The sequence below is a fragment of the Malurus melanocephalus genome, unplaced genomic scaffold (assembly GCF_030028575.1).
Source record: "Malurus melanocephalus ecotype Western Australia unplaced genomic scaffold, MMel_1.1 scaffold_9, whole genome shotgun sequence".
NCBI classification, from domain to species: domain Eukaryota; kingdom Metazoa; phylum Chordata; class Aves; order Passeriformes; family Maluridae; genus Malurus; species Malurus melanocephalus.
Window position 1 is genome coordinate 919000 of NW_026623241.1, and position 17788 is coordinate 936787.

At 37.3% G+C, this 17788-nt stretch overlaps 1 protein-coding gene across 2 annotated transcripts; it reads right to left on the bottom strand.

The window, feature by feature from the left end:
• Nucleotides 1-914: 914 nt before the first annotated feature.
• Nucleotides 915-17039, bottom strand: TMA16 (translation machinery associated 16 homolog). 2 transcript variants are annotated; one of them, XM_057375496.1, is made up of 7 exons: nt 16479-16517; nt 15697-15809; nt 9790-9827; nt 8917-9001; nt 7659-7807; nt 2785-2827; nt 915-1457 (listed from the first exon to the last, which is right to left on the bottom strand). In XM_057375496.1, the coding sequence occupies exons 1-7, from the start codon at nt 16500-16502 to the stop codon at nt 1283-1285; spliced, it is 627 nt and encodes a 208-aa protein (XP_057231479.1). In that variant the 5' UTR covers nt 16503-16517; the 3' UTR covers nt 915-1282. The 2 variants fall into 2 exon arrangements, with proteins under 2 accessions (XP_057231479.1, XP_057231487.1); XM_057375504.1 differs by lacking the exon at nt 16479-16517 and adding an exon at nt 16967-17039 and having other exon boundaries at nt 919-1457.
• Between the last annotated feature and the right edge of the window lie 749 nt (nt 17040-17788).

Consider the following 17788-nt stretch of genomic DNA (forward strand, 5'->3'; position numbering starts at 1 on the left):
TGGTGTCAGAGGATGAGACCTCTAGCCAGGTGTAAGACTTGCAGTCCATCTGATGATGCATCAGATCACCCACACATAGCTCCAGGTCTGTTTMATTTATCAGGTTTCTTCTTTAGATTCATTTAAGGACAATTGTTAATTCTATATAACTTTAACAGATTGGCTTCCTAACACTTGAAAGGATAGCACAAGTCTATTTTGTAAAGAGGGAAAAGTTTAATATTCATATTAACAGACTTAATACTCATCTGTAACTCCTGCTGCACAGCTATAAAAATACACACCTGGATATCTGTAAAAGAAATATGGAAAACCCATTTACCTATTTACCATGCCAAAGCCTTGATTGTTTAGCACACAGAAGTATACTAGGGATCAAATGCTAGAGAGATCATCCACCAGGAATGATTATTTCCACATAATTAACAGGCATCTGAGCTGGGACTACTACAACGGGTACAAACAGTTGAGCTGAACTGTGGCTTCTGTGCCCAGACAACCTAAGATGCACTGAGATGTCCTACTTAATACCTGCTGTGAAATTATCCCTCATTTTGCACTTGTCCTTTTTTCCTTTTCTTAAAAATTAATGTTACAGCTTTTAAAGTGATAATCTGTTAAGAACTTTCCTGAAAGACACATTTTAAAGTATATAAAGAGCTGCTTCATAAAGCAAGCCTGCTATTGAAAAGTCCTGAGCAGCTTCAATTTAATTCTCAACACAGGGGGTTAGAAAAACACATGGATTAAGATATATTTAAGGAGTGGACTGTAGGGACTTTGGCTTTTGATCTGAATTCTGCAATAGAGATTGCTGAAGACAGTAACTCTTTCAAATTCTCTTGACAAAACAGAAAATACTCAGTATTTAATTGAAGCATTTCCTGCTCTCTGTGATCCTGACAGCGATTCTCAGAGAAACAAAGGTACAAGAAAAGAGTTCTTCATGTTTAAGAGATTATTGCAATTACCAGGAAAAGATAAGGATTTCTGACTACAAAGTATTCCAATCTGAATCTAGACAGGGAAAAGGTATTCAGCTAGTTGGGATTTCAAGATTACATGATTGGGATTACATGATTAAGATTTTAAGTATGTATTTACAGTCAAAAATTTTTATCCARTAATATACATCTATACCCAGTAATACATGATTTACTCTTTACCATAGATACACAGTGAGATCATAAAAAAAAGCAACCAACGGAGTTTTTACAAATATAGTTAAATTTTATTCTTGTTTCCAGTGACAATTAAAATAGGTTTCTTACAATTCAGTTCATTATTTTAGCTCTTGAATCAGCTGGTGCTCCTCAGGGCCCCCCTCTTCTTCTCCTTCATTCAAATCTTCTTTAGCTTCTGCATCTGTCACCTCAGGGTGACTGCAGGCAGCATCCCTAGCTGAGAGCTTTTTCATTTTGATGTTTGGCAGTTTCCTCAGATCACCATCCCATTCTCTTAGAGAGAAAAAGAAAGTAATGAAAACCAATTACAAATAGAAAGGAACGAATGGCAGAGGTAATTCACATTTCCTCAGAAGATGCTAACTCAAGTGAGGCTGCTTTTCTAAACYCTCTGTCCCAMTGTAATTTTAATAAGCACCAAATATTTCACCTGATTTTGTACACTTCAGAAGCTGAAATCTCTCTGTGAAGGAATAAGTACTTTCAGATGTAATATTAGGAAACAAAAATATATAATTCCCTTTATTCCCACAGCCTTATTGTACCCTCAGTTACTTTCAGCCACCTGCTTTTAGGTTGGTCACAGAAGAGTTTGCATGTCTAACATTACGTGTACGTAAGTCACTCGAGATTTATGGTAAATGTTAATTAACATGTTGTATGACTGACTTCAAGAGAACACAAAGGGTTAGTAAGAATTAATTCCCGTGGGAGGTGTATTATTTCAAAAGGCTGCATGAAGAAGAAAGGATTGTTTTAAATGTAAGCCAAACCCAGTACTCAGTTAACAGAATGCTTTCTTGATTATAGTAAATACACTTCATGGGTAATTTTTCTCAAGGGCAAAGACAGTATTTGCCAATTATAAGATACGGTTTTGCTTTACCAAGGCAATATAACAACACTTCTGTCTGATRTCCCAGTTCAAGAAGTCAATTCATATTTATAAACACAACAGTCTCTCATCTTTGGGAYTTCTGGCTTCATTCCAACATACTGYAAGTATTACTTCCAGCTACATACTATCTCTGGGAATCAGTGATACATCATTCATTGCAACATAAGCATTCCTAATTATTTTCTTTTTTTTTCCTTTAAAGTATTTAATTTGATAGAGCTGTCAGCAAAAATGTTGACTCAACCTATTACAAGGACATACCAACATGCTGGCCCAGATGAGGCAGCAGTAAGTTTCAYTTTCAGCAGTAAGCTCTCAGATGTTTTAACTGGATGAGAGTTGTAAATTCATTTAAGATTTTCAACTAGTACATACACACATACCAACACTACTGTGAACAGCTGAGGTCAGCATTTTAGGTAAARTATTATGCAAGAATATTGAGCAAAAAAGTTACAGAAATGTCATTCTAACTSTTCAATCTAAAGCTTCCACTGTTTAATTAGTAACTGTCACCAGTGGTTACCTTGTAGCAGCTRAGAAATGCCAAAATAGCAATGCCATACCTACTCTGCTTTTTCAAATGACAAATTTCTTGGCAGTTTTGCATAAGTTTATTTTTTAATGAAAAAATACATCCAATGGGTCAACTTCAGAAACACTATTTTGCATAAAGTTATTAGTGATAATGAAAAAACTTACCTGAAAAATTTAAGATGCTTTCTATTCATAATGTCTGGGATTTCTAATAGGAAAGAAATTAATTTTTATTAGACCTGTTACATTATTCAAGTGAGTCTCATTTCAAAGGAAGAAATGTGAGCCAAACATTCTCTAACCAAAATGGCTCATTCTTCCTTTCCATTGCAACCAAATGGTTCTAAAAGAAAGCTRCCATACATATACAAAAAAACACCACTTATTCAGTGCTCTTTCACTCCAATCTGCCCCAAAGGATATCTTAACAAGAACCTCACCTTCAGGGRCAGGTCATAACATTTATAAAGTATCAAATATGGAGAAACTAACATTCCATAGTTACTGAATGCCTTTTAAATACTGCAGCAAATGCAACAGAACATACATTTATAGAGACTGTTAACATCYGTCTCCTCTCTGTAGTTCATGTTCATCTTGGCTGAACAGAAAAAAAAAGACCAATAGTTTCAGTGACTGAAATTTTTCAGTCTTCCCCATTTACAGAAATAAGTACATATACATACTACAAATCTCTATTACCTTTGGTGGTGAAGAGAATTTGTTTTGTATCAAGACCTGTGGGACAGACCATTTTGCTTTTTTCCTCCTGTCCTAGTAAAAACTTTCCTACTAGATGTGTAATTTATAAATTTATGCAGATTTTTACATAGGTTGCCAAAGCTGCTTTACCTCAATTCAGTGTCACACCTTCCTTGGTCAGTCCTGCAGTGCAAACAGCCTGTGTTTGTTTAACATGGTCACTAATTTATGGTGATTTATACCTTAGGAGCCTTGACATCTTTCCAGTACAAAATACCTCATAACTGTCTATGAACTGTACAGATTTCACAGCCAGCAGGTTTCTCAATAAGGCAGATGTTTTCTACTTCTGTAATACTGAATGCACTTTATTTTAGCTCTTAAAATTGTGACATTTCAGCATCTTTCATACTGTCCTTGAACAAACAGTTCTGCCTTTGTTCATCTATCAATGTTCTCAAGTCTTACAGTAATAAATGAGATCATGCTATCAATGCAGGATTATGGATGATTTTGCTACTACAACATGTAGGATGATGATACCTGTATCATTTATCTTTCTGGCCAGACAGTCTTTACTATTCAGAAAACTATTCTTTTCTTTCATATTTGATTATAAAGTTACCAAGTGAAGAACAATAATATATGCAGAAGGTTTTGATAACAATTACAGTGACTTCTGCAGACTGCTTCAAACAGATGAGGTGATACTGCTCACAGCTGAGCAAGGCAAGGCAAATAAACATTTACCTAATGCTATTTTGGTCTGTTGATTCCTTGGTTCCAATAAATATCCATGCCACATTAGGTCCATCCTTCCCAATCAAGCCTTGAAACAAAGCCATGGTTCCTGCTTTGCAGTCCCTTGAATTGCACTCATGGCAGTACAGTGCCAAATGCTGACACATCCTAGCACTCACAAGGGAAAGCAGTTCTTCTCTCAGGTATTTTGGAAGGAGCAAACAATGCTACTCAGTTTGCCCCTAGTCGTGCAGACAGTGATGTAAACAGTGAGTTTAGCATCATGCTGAGATTTGTTCCTTTTATCAAGCCACTAATTCAACATACAGTTCAGTGTTCTTGTCACACAAACCAGGACTAAATGACAAGGCTTTCAAATGAAGCCCTTTCATTTGCTTTTCTTTATTTTTGAAAACATTTAGTGGATTTAAGTTATGCAGGRCCTTTTCCAAAGAGAATATTCTCACAGTTTCATCTAGCCTATCATCCAGGGCTCACCAACACCATGAGGAAGCAGGCATTYTGAAGAGAGATGATTCTGTGACAAACCAAGATCTGGCACTGAATTCATCTTTACTGCTTTGGCAGTGGCAAAATTTTTAAACTATGCTTACATGTGTGTTTGCAATATGTTACACAATAAAATCTACTGAGTTGCCAGGTTAAAAATAGAACTGTGTGTAGAAATAAAGTAACTATAAACTGCACAGTAACYGATGTAACTGGATTAATACGACTTGTATAACTCAGCTGCATCTCCTCAGCATGCACTGATATCGTGGTTTTTGCTGCTTCTTGTGAACTCCTTCATTTGCTTTAAAATGTTAAGTCACAGAGGCATGTTTTTCTGAACCAAAGACAAAAAAAAATTAAGAGAGAAATATGGCACAGGATTTAGTAGGAAAGAAATGAAGACAGTATTTGGTGGAGTATATCACTGTCTGGCATTTCTAAGACAAGTATTCAGCAATTTATGTGCTTTAGCAAAACAGCAGTGAAAGATTTAAGTAAACATTTTTTTATGTTTCTGACCCTTTCAGATAGTTTTACTTTTCTTTTGTTTTGAGGAAGAACAAACAACCTCTAAAAAGAAGCAAACTGTAGATGCTCTTTAGGCAAATAACCATTCAGTTATACAATAGTGATCACTGTGAAAAGAGCAGCTAATGAACAGTACAGAAGTTACATTAGCAGATACATGGAAATGATACAGCTTCCATCTGAATTAAATTGACTTCCCTGTAATGTGAAGCCTCCAGAACTAATTAATAAAACCAGTGTATTTRGTTTTAAAAGCCACTTTGCCCCAAGATTAGTATTATGCATCTGAGAGAACATACAAGGTAATTAGAAGCAAATTATCAAAAATGGATAATGTTCAGATGAAATAATTATAATGCTTTYCCATGAAAAGCATGCTACATCTGGGTTACAAATAAATAAATAAATAAATAAAATAGTGTTGCCTGTCAATAGCTTTGTATAAACAAGTAAGAACAGATTAAACAAAAAAAAAMCAAATACACAAAAATTAAAACAAGAGGAAGAAAACTGCAGTAAAACTACTGTAGATATATTTAAGGCATAAGTGACACGAAGCTGCAAAAYCTCAACAACCTCACGGATAATGTTCCCTCTATCACTACTTTTTGTTTAAAAAAGACTAAAATTTACTACATTTTGGGATGTCTACCACTTTTGCAAATGAACTTTTACATTTTATAAAGAATTAGTTTTTCATTTACATTTATCTTTGACAGGACAAGAGAAAATGCCCTCAAGCTACACCCAGGTAAGATTCATGCTGCCCATCAAGACAGATGTTTTTTCACTGAAAGGGTGACTAAGCATTGGAATGAGCTGMCCAAAGAAGTGGTGGAGAAATCAGCAGCCCTGGAAGTGTTCAAGAAACACTTAGTTTCAACCTAGTTGACATGGTGGTGTCTGGTCAAAGGTTGCACTTGATCTTKGAAGTCTTTTCCAACCYAATTGATTCTATGATATAAATAGACTCCATCAAATTTTACCAGATTTCCCTAAATGAAAAGAATACATATTATGAAGTCTCTTCATGGCAAATGCACATGCATACAAGAAATAACTGAGTTCAAGAATAGGGGGGATGAAAAACCCAACAAATCTAAGTCTGTTATAAAAGCTCCACTCACTAAAGCTTCCAGGATTAATAATGAGCTAGAGGCATAAAAGCACTGTTTCCAGCTGATTTCCATTTATGCCCAATCTCTAATTACAGTATTTAGTTGCTATAGTGCTTAGCAGCAACTATTTTCTCTGAATGAACACTGTCCTAGACAGAGAGTAAAACCTGCAGCAGCTGTGATAACAAATAATGAATGATTTGAAAGTGTATTTAATATGTGAAGTTGCACTGTGTTCTCTGAATGCTTTACTTACTAATTCTGTAATAGCCTCAAATTTTGCCCACAATAGTTCTAGATTCTTCATTATTTTTATGTTGTGCTTGTGCATTTGACATCTTTTTGTCTTCTTTTTCTGTCAGCTTTCCACAAAGCAGTAAGGAAAAAAAGAACAAAAATTGAAAAGCGAAAAACAAAAGGAGTATTTTCTGCAACTAAGCTATTTGATGACAATTATAACATCCATTTTCCTATTGCTTTTTCTCCTTCCTTCTAAGAAAGCAAAGATTACACATGAAGTCATATAGATATTCCTAAATTCCTCTTCAGGGTGCACTGGCAAAATTTTAAAGCCATTAATTTTCTTTATTTGTACAATACACATCGGGGTGTGTTGATTTTGGCTGGGATTGAGTTATTTTCTTCACAGTAGCTAGTGCAGGCTGTGTTTTGGATTAGTGCTGGAAACAGTGTTGATGAAAACAGGATGCCCTTTCTGMTCCTCACACCAGCCCACCAGCAAGAAGGGTGAGGGTGCACAAGGACCTGGGAGGGGACTAGTCCTGAACAGCCAGGACTGCTAACTGGTTTGTATCTAATTACAGAATAATATACATTTTTCATGTCTTCCATGAGATATTTCACTATTAGAAGGACTATGTCTATATAATACTTTAGCATTAAAGCCAGGTTCATCACTCAGCTTCAACRTGTATATTACTGGTTAAAGAAATATACATACACTTAACTGCTTTTCTTGACTATCCTCAAAACAACTCTTTGCTTTTTGCACTTTCATTAGCCCTTGGTCCTTCCTCTTTATTTCACCARACTTTCCTTCAGTCTGGTTCCAGCTATCTGGTTCAGCTATCAAACGAAGGTCCAAACAAGCTGCTGAACAGAATTTGTATTCAAGACAGGTGCAGTAAAATCTCACTGTAGTTTCAAAAATAAGTTATATATTCCTGCACTGAAGAGAAAGAACTAGCAAAGATGCTCAAAGGCCAAGTAGCATATGAGTCAGACCTCTACCGTAATTTTTTCTCTTTTTCTTCACCCTTCCGCCCCTCCTCCCAAACAACTCTGCAAGACATAAGCAACTAGCACTTAATTAATTTCTTCAAGGAGAAAAATAAAGACAATACCTAGAAAGGTGACTTAGATTCTGGCCTTGTGAGCAGGTGTGAGCACAGAATTCTTTCTAATGCTTTTACATACCTATTCCATAGCCCTCATAGAGCTGTCTTTCACGTTCTATTGTCTGCTTGATGACAGTTTCCCGGGAACCATGCTGTCTTCCTTGTCTGCCTTTAATACTGTTCTGTAATTCAATCTGCTCCAATTCGTCATTGAATCGACACATATAACTGAAAGAAATAAAATTCATTAAAGCTAGATGCAGTCATGAAAAAAATCTGCAAAGCAGAATTACTCTGATAATCTAATGAATTAACTGATTGTATTTATCTTCTAAATTTGTGATATTTCTGCAACTTGAGCAACTGCTTTAATCTCCATAGTGGAAGCTCCATTGAGAAYATCATTTAAATCACATGTGGCTTCCACAAGAATTTCTTTTATTTGCCCCTTTTTTWAAATCCATGTTTGCATAAAACAAAATTTGCTCATTAATATAATTCACCTGCTCTGGAAAACCCATGTTAAATCTGAATTAGTTAAATTCCTAACTTTTAATTGCTGGATTTCACCACTTCAATAGTATCTTCTAAAGCAAAATTTTTCATTGGCATGTATTCTGCACCTTCTTTCAAACTTCCAGTTTAAACCCCAAGAGTAACCAAGAGTAAGCCTTCATTGTCTTTTTAGTAACACTAGCACTCATGAGCATGTAGAACAYAGTGTTCATGAACAGAAAATATGTCAGAGCTTCTAAAGGGAACTGATAAAATACATCTGGGTAAGAATATATATGTATCCCATGTCATTCAGCTAGCAGGTGACATGGCACAGGTGCACACATCCAGCAGCACAGGAATAACTGAGTTTTTCTTCATCAGATTAAACTTTGGTAGTCCCTGCCCTACAAATTGACCCACCTGACTACTGTTCAATCTTCTCAGCAAGGAAAACTGGACACTCAAGGAGTGCATGCCACTCAAGGTGGCATGAAATCTGTGTGTTCAAGTGTCACRGAATAACCCAACAAGCAAATGCATGTGATTACTACTGTCCAAATCATTTAGARTCCTCCACACACTAAAAAAGTATGGATATTCTTCAATAATTAAAAAAAAAAAATAAACCACAACGCACGACTTATTTGAATAATTCTGGTATGACTATATACAATCCCTCAATATATGTCAGTGGCAACAATATCAACAACCTRGTATTATTACTACCAATATATAAAAGTCCTCTTTTGAGTCATCGTGACTTTACAGATCTTATTTTAAGAACATTATTTTTAAAGACAAGTCAAGCTTTTTAATCTTGTTTTTAACACCAGTCTTACTCTTCAATTAGTTCACCAGCTTCCTTCTTCGTGTACTCGATTTTACTGGGGTCAAGGTGACYTTGAAACCATTGCAGTTTTTCTCCTATAAGAATAAAGTGAACATTAATGATTATACCACTACAGTAGCAGCAATACAGATTAAAGTTTCTTAAAGTTTTCTAAACGCCCCCCCATGTTTCAAGATTTTGAACAGCATCATAGACTCTGATACTGTGGGTACCAGGTATGAAGGTTGTTGTAATAGAAACATTCCCACATAATTTCAGATTTATTTTATACCTTCCTTACAGAAAAAAAGGACATTAAGCTTTGTTTTAGTGGAAATTAATTAAAATATCACTATATCAATTACTTAGGAAGGAAACTTAGAAAGGGGAAAAAACGAACRCAGTGGCTGAGTAAGAGTGCTGATCCATCACCATTTTTAAACATCTTAAACTGAAAAGATGCAGGATCAATCATGTGGAACAGAAAAATATTCCAGACAGTGTCTCAAAGTTTTGAATTTATTTGCTAGCACAATATGTCTTTTAACTTACATATATCCTGTTCTTTTACAAGCAATTGTAAAAAGCACGGGGACCAAGTACAATAAATATGTGTACAGACGTACAAAACACTCATTTGGTCTATATTGCCCTGTTGTTGTGTACACTGACTAAAGATTAGCTATGCTCAGGCCCAAATTCAATCCTGTATTTATTACTTGAGTGGACATGTCATTTCAGTATTTCAACAAAATCTGTTTGAAGATTGCAGAATCAGATTACAGAGGAAGAAACTCTAACTGGACAATCTAAAAAGTTGGTAAAACTTAGARTCTCTACAAAGAAGCTGAATACTGCACTCAGTAAAAGAGTTTCTGCTTACCAATAATACTTAAACGCAAAGCTTTGTCAGTCTTCAACCTAGCAGAGAAAAAACAGACATGTTAGCCAGGAATGAGTACCATATAAATAATGACTTTAATTTTATTCTCCTTTTTTTTTTCAGTCACAATGAAAGTCTAGGCAAAATTATAAAYAGAAATATCTGACAAATCCCAAGCAATGTAAAACTTACTCTGTTTAATTCAAAATATCTACTTTTTGGTAAAGCTACTATCTGGAATTTGTCCAGTTTACCTATTAAGCTAAACAGTTTCTTCGAAGAAATAATGTTGCAACATTTTTCTAAGAGCACAACAAAAGGAATTTCACCAAAGAGCTACATTGTCACAATTTCCTTAAGTAATTCTGATACTCTTCTGGCACATTTAATGAGTTTGGAGATTTCACTACATTGCATTCTTGCAAATCAAGCATGCAATGTGTAAAATACCATCCTGTTACCTGAAAACTTGGAAAAGTTTCTGCTTAGTAACAGTAAAAATTAATAAACCAAAATAAACTACTTCGTTAAAGATGAAAAAACCCCAACTCTATCTCATARTACTTTTAACTCCACCTCAATCTCTGGCAGGATACTCAAGGTCTGCTGTGTTCTATGGGATGTGTGTGCACAATTCCATTTCGGATTAATTTTCATACTAATTAGGAGATCTCAAAAGACAACTTCTCTAATAGGAAATCCTGTGCTTCCTGCTCTCTTGTCCTCAAGGTGTCCTCAAAGGATGTTGCAATGTTCTGTTGTTTCCAGAAAGGAAAATAAGACATTATTGGGGTAAGTATGAAATTTTTCACTGGAAAAAATATCTTAGCCATGCATATTCAGTATATATATTCAAGGACCTCTGATAAAATGGACTTTTTATTATTATTATTAAATAGAAAAATTTGAAATGCATTAAGTAATTCATAAAGGGTATAATTGACAAAGAATAAATAATGCTAAAATTAATCACAGTTTAAAGCTATTATGCTCCTTTACTAAATTATTTTTACTCTATAAAATCTAATGAGCATTTTAGAACTAACTGAAGTAACTCAGAGTACAGAAGTCTGTCACTATTATAAAAATTGGGATCAAAAGATAAACCCCTACTTTCCAGAGACAAACATACYTGTGTCACTTGTCTGCAAATGTACATTATATAAATAAAGATTAGCTTTTTCAAGAAGTACTTTATCCTCTGAAGACTGTCTAAAAGCTGTGTAAAAGCAAATGCACAGCATGTGTGAGCTGCTAAGAATTACACTAACATATTAAAGAAATTTTTACTACTGTGGATACCCCAGCATGTGTAGAAATAGACTTCAATAAAAACTGGGCAGGCTTTTATCCTCAGAGCACTGACAGCAGGGAGCTTTGGATTGCAATAGCTTCCAAGAAAAAGACACATACTCCACCCCATGGAGCTCAACACCAGCAGTCCCTGCTGAGAACCCTTCATGGCAACCTAGMCAGACGAGCCTGCAAAGCTTTGCTGTGGAGAAATCTATGATGGCATCTAGAAAAGCTGCCTAAACAGAATCATGGCAGGCATCTATATTCTAAAACACTACAAACTGCCATTTGCACCTGCTAGGGTCACTAAATCATTTATTTATCAAAGCAGCAAAGTATAGAACCACCACCACCTTCTGGAAGAAAAACCTTCAGTCTCCTGGTGCACACAACTAATTTCAGCATAAGAAATAAAGAATGATAGGCTCAGATGTTATTGTACTTTTCATAAAAACCTCACCTCACTGACTGCTAGAAGACAATAGCATTAGCAGCGAGGCTAATCAAATCAGGTGAGTCAAAGAAACTTCCTCTCATCTCCTTCCACACAATGAGTAATAGCTTTGGCTCAYAGGAAGGAGAGGGTAAGGACGGGAATACAATCTTGTGGCAGGCTGTTGTTTCTTGATGATCTTCTCCTTCACCCACCTCCCAGAAATCCTCTACTTAAGCACTGATTAYTATTATTAAGAACGATTAGTGGGTTTTTTTGATGTCTACCAAGTACTTAAAAAGTAAATTCTACATATTCCTTCAGCAGCTCTTTATCTCAGATAATGTATTCAACTGTTCTACTSTAAATACCAACAATGAGTAAGTATTTCCCAAATCAGTTTACAAACTCACTATTTTTCCCCATAATATCCRTACATACAAATGCTATCTATGGCTCTGAAAACTAAGATAGGATTTTCACTAAGAAAAAAAAAAATAATGGTTGACAAGACATGTTTAATTTTTTCAGACTGCTAAATAGCTTTCATAATTCTCCATACACATGTGCATTCTTGTTAGCTTGGTTAAGCATTTTAAGATACTTCTGTACTATTACCAGTGAAGCAGCTATTGATGTCTCATAAAAACAGCCTTGTAATTATTTAACAGAGCAAACAAGCTGCCTAAAGGGATAAGGATTCAYGTGCAGATTAAGAGAGAATAAACTGGTAGTAATACACTGGAAGTTGTTGCTGCTCATTAGACCTTGAAGAGAACAGAGAGGAAAGGGATGCAGGCAAGAAATAGGTCTAATTCAAGCGAACAAGATGACTAAAGACTGTAGTCAATTCCCTACAAGCAATTGGTCTGTCTCCTCTTATTATGGTTAAGATTGGTCTTTTGAGTGAAGTCACAGTTTCTGGACAGTAAACTTACTGCTGCTGTCATATTTTGTTATAAATGCTTGCAGTGAAGAGTGGACAACGGAGGCTGTAAAAGACTTCTGCAACTCAGTGCAGAATTTCTCCCTCGTTTTTCCCAGTGCTGCATTTTAAGGATTGAAATTCCTTGTGGATAATATGTACCCCTTTTTATTATCTCGTCCAGGCAAAAGGTACTTGAATATGTATCTTATGACTTAATGCAATTTTCCTTTCTGTATAACATAAACAGGAACATTCATAGTAGTTATTTCTTTTTCTCCATCCTATAGGAAAGTTAATAAGTAAATAGAAGCCTAAACTGTCTCCAGTCCTGAATGCTGTCTTCAGACAAGTATCAATGGAAAAAAAATAATAAAAACAAAAACAAGCAAAACAAAAAGAAACAAACCACACAAAATCAAAAACATTGACTGATACTTCTATAAAAGCCATTCCCAACTTCCACTAACATGCCATTCAAGGGTTTCCTACATCCAAGGTAATTCCTTTGTATTAAACAGTGATCAACAGATAAAATATCTGTATGTTCAAAAAGCATAAATTTAGCCAGCCACAATTAGACATCTTCTGGCAAGGAAATCCACAGCTTAAATAAAATAATAATGATGAACTCTATGGCCTTCCTGCACTGACTCCTCTAACCCAGTTTTTCCATTCTGCARAAATGCACTAGTCTGTAGAGAGAAATTATGCTCTTTACCCAGGCCTGGTGAGATAATATTGAAAATTCTGCTCCAGTTTTCTGTCCTATTCATACTTCAGACAACTTCCTTCAATACAATAACAAGCATGGTCAAAAAAGTAACAGATTTGTAGATGGGACTAAGAAAGAAAATTCTGCACAGATTACAAGGCAGCTTCTCCTGCTGTATTTACCACCAAAAAATATATTAACCTTCCAACCAGAGAACAGGGCTGTCATTCAATAGAAGCAATTTGGAAAATTGTTTAAAGACATTTAATAGACCTCCAGAAGCAATGAGGAAGAGCAAGACTGGTGTGAGCTATTTCTTTTTCCCCAAAGTGTAGGAGTGGAAAGCTGTCCTCCATCCACAGAACCAGACATTTGTCTTGTCTTTTTCAGAGTTAAGCAAAATTAAGCCAAACCGCATCATTATATTACAGAAACTGAAACTTAAGTAATTGTATTAAAAAGTTTAACATGCTTAATTCCTAATGTTTAAAAAAATATCCTGAAAATTTACCAAGCCAAGCATTTAGATAGAGATTTAAAAGAACTTGGAACCCTTAATAAGTCTTTTAAAAAACACTAGGGGAAAAAACCCAACAATATTCATGTCTTTCAAATTAAATTAAGCTTCAAGACAAGACAATACAGAAAACAGAATATAGACCATTGGAGGATGTKTTTAATGCAACTAATTTTTAGATGTATTTTTAGAATGTCACATCAAAAGTGATCTACAAAGTACATATCTTTGAAGAATGTTAGTTAACAGTTTGGGCCCCAGAGGTACAAGATGTAAAAATCTTATTTATAAGACATAAAGATACAAAATGTAAGATCACTTTACTATCACTGAGTGCTGAGAGAGCTGGCAGACACCATAGCTAGATTTGAAAAGTTATGATGATGAGGAGAGGTGCCYGAGAACTRAAAGAAAGCAAATGTCACCCAGTCTTCAAAGAGGGCAAGGAGAACCCAGTGAGCCCCGCATCAATCCCTGCAAAGGCAATGGAGCACCTCATTCTGGAGGCCATCTCTACACACATGGAGGACAAGGAGGTGATCAGGAGTAGTCAGCGCAGATTTCCTAAAGGTAAGTCATGTCTGACCAACCTGATTGCCTTCTATGATAAAAAAACTGCCTGGATGGTGAGAGGACAGCCGTGGATATTGTCTACCTCAACTCCAGCAAGGCCTTTTAACTTTTTGTTGTTGCAAGAGGAAACAAAAGTAGCGCTCCAAGGAGAAACATCAGCACAGGTGTCTGTATCACTCTAACCATAGGAGACCATCACTAAAAGATTTGAATGTGCCATGTCATAACACATAATTAATAAGTATTGCTCCTTCACTAAGCTTTCTTGTGCATGTTTTTCTGTATGGCAAAGTCACAAATGCAAATACTAAGAATTAAGTAAGATTAAGTCATCTTTTGTGATTAAGAGCTCTGAGTTGCTGTTATGACACAAGGTGAGAGAGGTAAGGAGCAAAGTGGTCCATTTAGCAGCAGGAAAATAACCTACAATAAAAACTTACAATAAACAGTCAGAAAGGACAGTCAAAATATGAAGCAGCAGGGAAAGCTTCTTGCACATTAGGAAACTGCCCAATCCTCAAAACACATTACTTTCAGATTCTCTGCTGGAGGCCACATGAACCAGCTGTGGCAGCAAAGCCTCCCCTTCTAGTAAAAGCAACAGTAAAACTGCTGTGGATAAGGCTGCACATCAATCCCAAAAAGAAAACTGCACAGTCTCTGGACCAGGAGGTTCCAATTTAACACTTTCAGACAAATGAGTATTTGGGCTCATCTCATATGGTCCATCCAGATACTATAATTTGTATAGCATTATACAGTTTACATATACTATACTTCGACAGAAAATGCTTTAAGTTAGCTTTAGTAAGTTTCTAAATAAACAGTCACAGCATAACAATGGCAAGCTGAAACAATGTAAAATAAAGGCCAGTCTTCACCAGCTGTCTTTTCCCTCCCTTTTCATGCGAGGCAGAAGTAAAACTTAAAAGCAGAAAAACAGACTTGCCATGGAACAGCAGAAACCACCAAAGAGGAGTTAACTATACAGTTTTATTCAGAATTCTCCCTTCTGAAGGTAGGTTTCTGGCTTTTCTATCATATTTTCTATATTTCTATTATTTCTTTTCTGTTTCAGCATTTCAGCAGAAGCATCTAGGCCCCAAGCAGGATTCTTACTGAACTCACTGAAGTAAGACCAAACTAGGTGACTCACCTTCATGTGAAATCACTGGCATCATGCTATTCAGATTATCAAAGGCAAGAAATCTAATCTTTTAAGGACAACACCCAAAGTCAAGCAGCAGAACCACTTACTCTGTATAACCTGATTTAATGGATGTAAACCTGTCCCTTCACATGGCCCAGCAGCAACAGTAAGTTACACAGGCCTTTCTGTAATCTTATGGCTATGTCAGCACAACAGTCCCCTTTCTACTACCACAACCAAAAAGTATCCTTTGTGATTTTATTTTTTGGTCTATCCAGAGATTTTGCAGTCGACTTACTTTTCCTTCTTTTCCTGTTTGTGTGCTTCCCTTGCAAGCTGTGCAGCCTTTCTGCTRTATGGATGGATAACTTTTTTCTCTTGCTTCCCTCCTTGAGGTTTTCGTAACTTTGGCTGAAAAGAAATCAAAGATACTATGCACTAATAAATTAAAACACTGAAGGGAAGACAGAAGTACACAGCATGGTAAAGKCTTAAAAGGTATCTCTGAAAGCCCTTAATTTACAGTAACACCTTATTAATTCCACCTACTTCAATAACAAAATCACTTGAAGTCAGTGCATGCTGTAACAAAGCCACTAGAGCTCAGGAAATGTGGAAACAAATCTTACATAGTGACTCCTATTTTGTAGAACTCTGCAGCTAGGAAACTAAGATTACTTCTCTGTATCTTTGCAGAAAAATGCCCCCATTCAAGCTTCTATCACATTGTTGCATCAGAATTTCTGACAAGGGCCACATGTAATTTGTACAAAGCAACAAAAGGGATTTTCTTGTTCCTTCCAAGAGATTATTGGAATGTTTTACATCAAGAAGCAGCCAGAGGCTTTCCTTCTCTACCCCTTCATACTGCATAGAGAGGAAACACTGTTCACAAGTTTCAAAAGTACGATAACGCTACTTTAAGGTATGTTACYTTCTGGTGAAAAAGTGTCTCAGTGGAACTGAAGGCTTTATGAAATAATATGCTATTTAACTGTTCGCAAAAGAAACACCTTAAAGAAAGGCGGCTTTCCYGCATCACGTCAAATGACCATCAACAAACCGAGACTTTATACAAACCGAGCCAATGCTCTGTGATGACATTAGTGCTTACGGCTGCGAAAAAAAAGATGTCAAAGACAAAACTACTCTGAAGAGCAGCAGAAATGTCAGGCGGCGGCACCTCGCATCTGCTCCAATGCGGACCGCGCTTGGCCCCGCTCACCCTCCGGCACTGCTGCTGCCCTGCCGGGACTGCCCACAGGGATGGGAACCCCTCCGGGAGGAAATGCAGCAGTTTTTAAATACAACATCAGCTCACAGCCGGTATCGGCCCACAGGGCCGCCAGCCCGCCAGGGAACCCGCCGCAGACTCCCGCGGCTTCTCCAGGGACGCGGTGAGGCCGCTCCCGGCGGGAAGAAAGGGATCGGGAACACCGTATGAACAGCGACCGCCATCCCCAGCAGCGCAGGCTGCGGGAGCCGCGCCCCTACCCCTACCCCTATCCCTCCTGCTGTCCCTGTCCCTGTCCCCGTCCCTGTCCCCATCCCGATGCCGCCACACGCACCATGGCGAGCGAGCCTCCTTCCGGCGCCGCGGTGCAGCCGCCTCAGCGCTCCGGGCGGAAGGCGCGGCCCGCACCGGCCCGGCCCGGGCTCCCAACGGCCCGTGCGGCCATGGAGCGGCGGCTGGCAGCGCGGGGGAGGCCGAGCTGAATGAAAACTGCTGAGGAAGTAGCTGGCATCTTTGCAGCAGCTAAGGTGATTGCTAACACTGTACCAAAGCACCGGAAAATGTAAAAATTCCTCACCTCAAAACACTGGAATCAGTTGCACGACGACGGCTTGTGCCGCAAATATCCCTACCCTCGGTGAGCTTGACAGAGAGGCATTGCTCTCTTTCTCAAGGGGAAAAAAAGAAACAAAATAACAGAGCTAGAAAGCTCAATTCAGATCAAATCACTTTGGCAACTGAAATGGATGGGGCTGCTGCGATCCATGAGCTTGAGATAAAGTAGAAGCATGATGATTATTATGATGAAGATGATGTGATGATTATTGTGATGAAGAAATTCCACAACTGGTGCCTATACAAGGAAGAGCTTCGCTGAGCTGAAGAAAATGGAACAAAAACGAGAAAGAGGCAGCAACCTGGGTGAGAAAACCAAAACACCGCTTGATAAGAGAAAGAAACAACCTCTACTTCTGGAAACTCAAAAATCGAAACCTTAAGTTACAGCAGAGTTACGGGAGCATGTAACTCTCAGATTTGCAGAGTCACAAACCCAAAAAGCCCTCCATGTCCAGCATCAATGCTCTCATGACACCTGAAAGCAGATCACCACCTRTACCATGGGCCTACGGAAAAGCACTTGTGACTATTTCAGCTC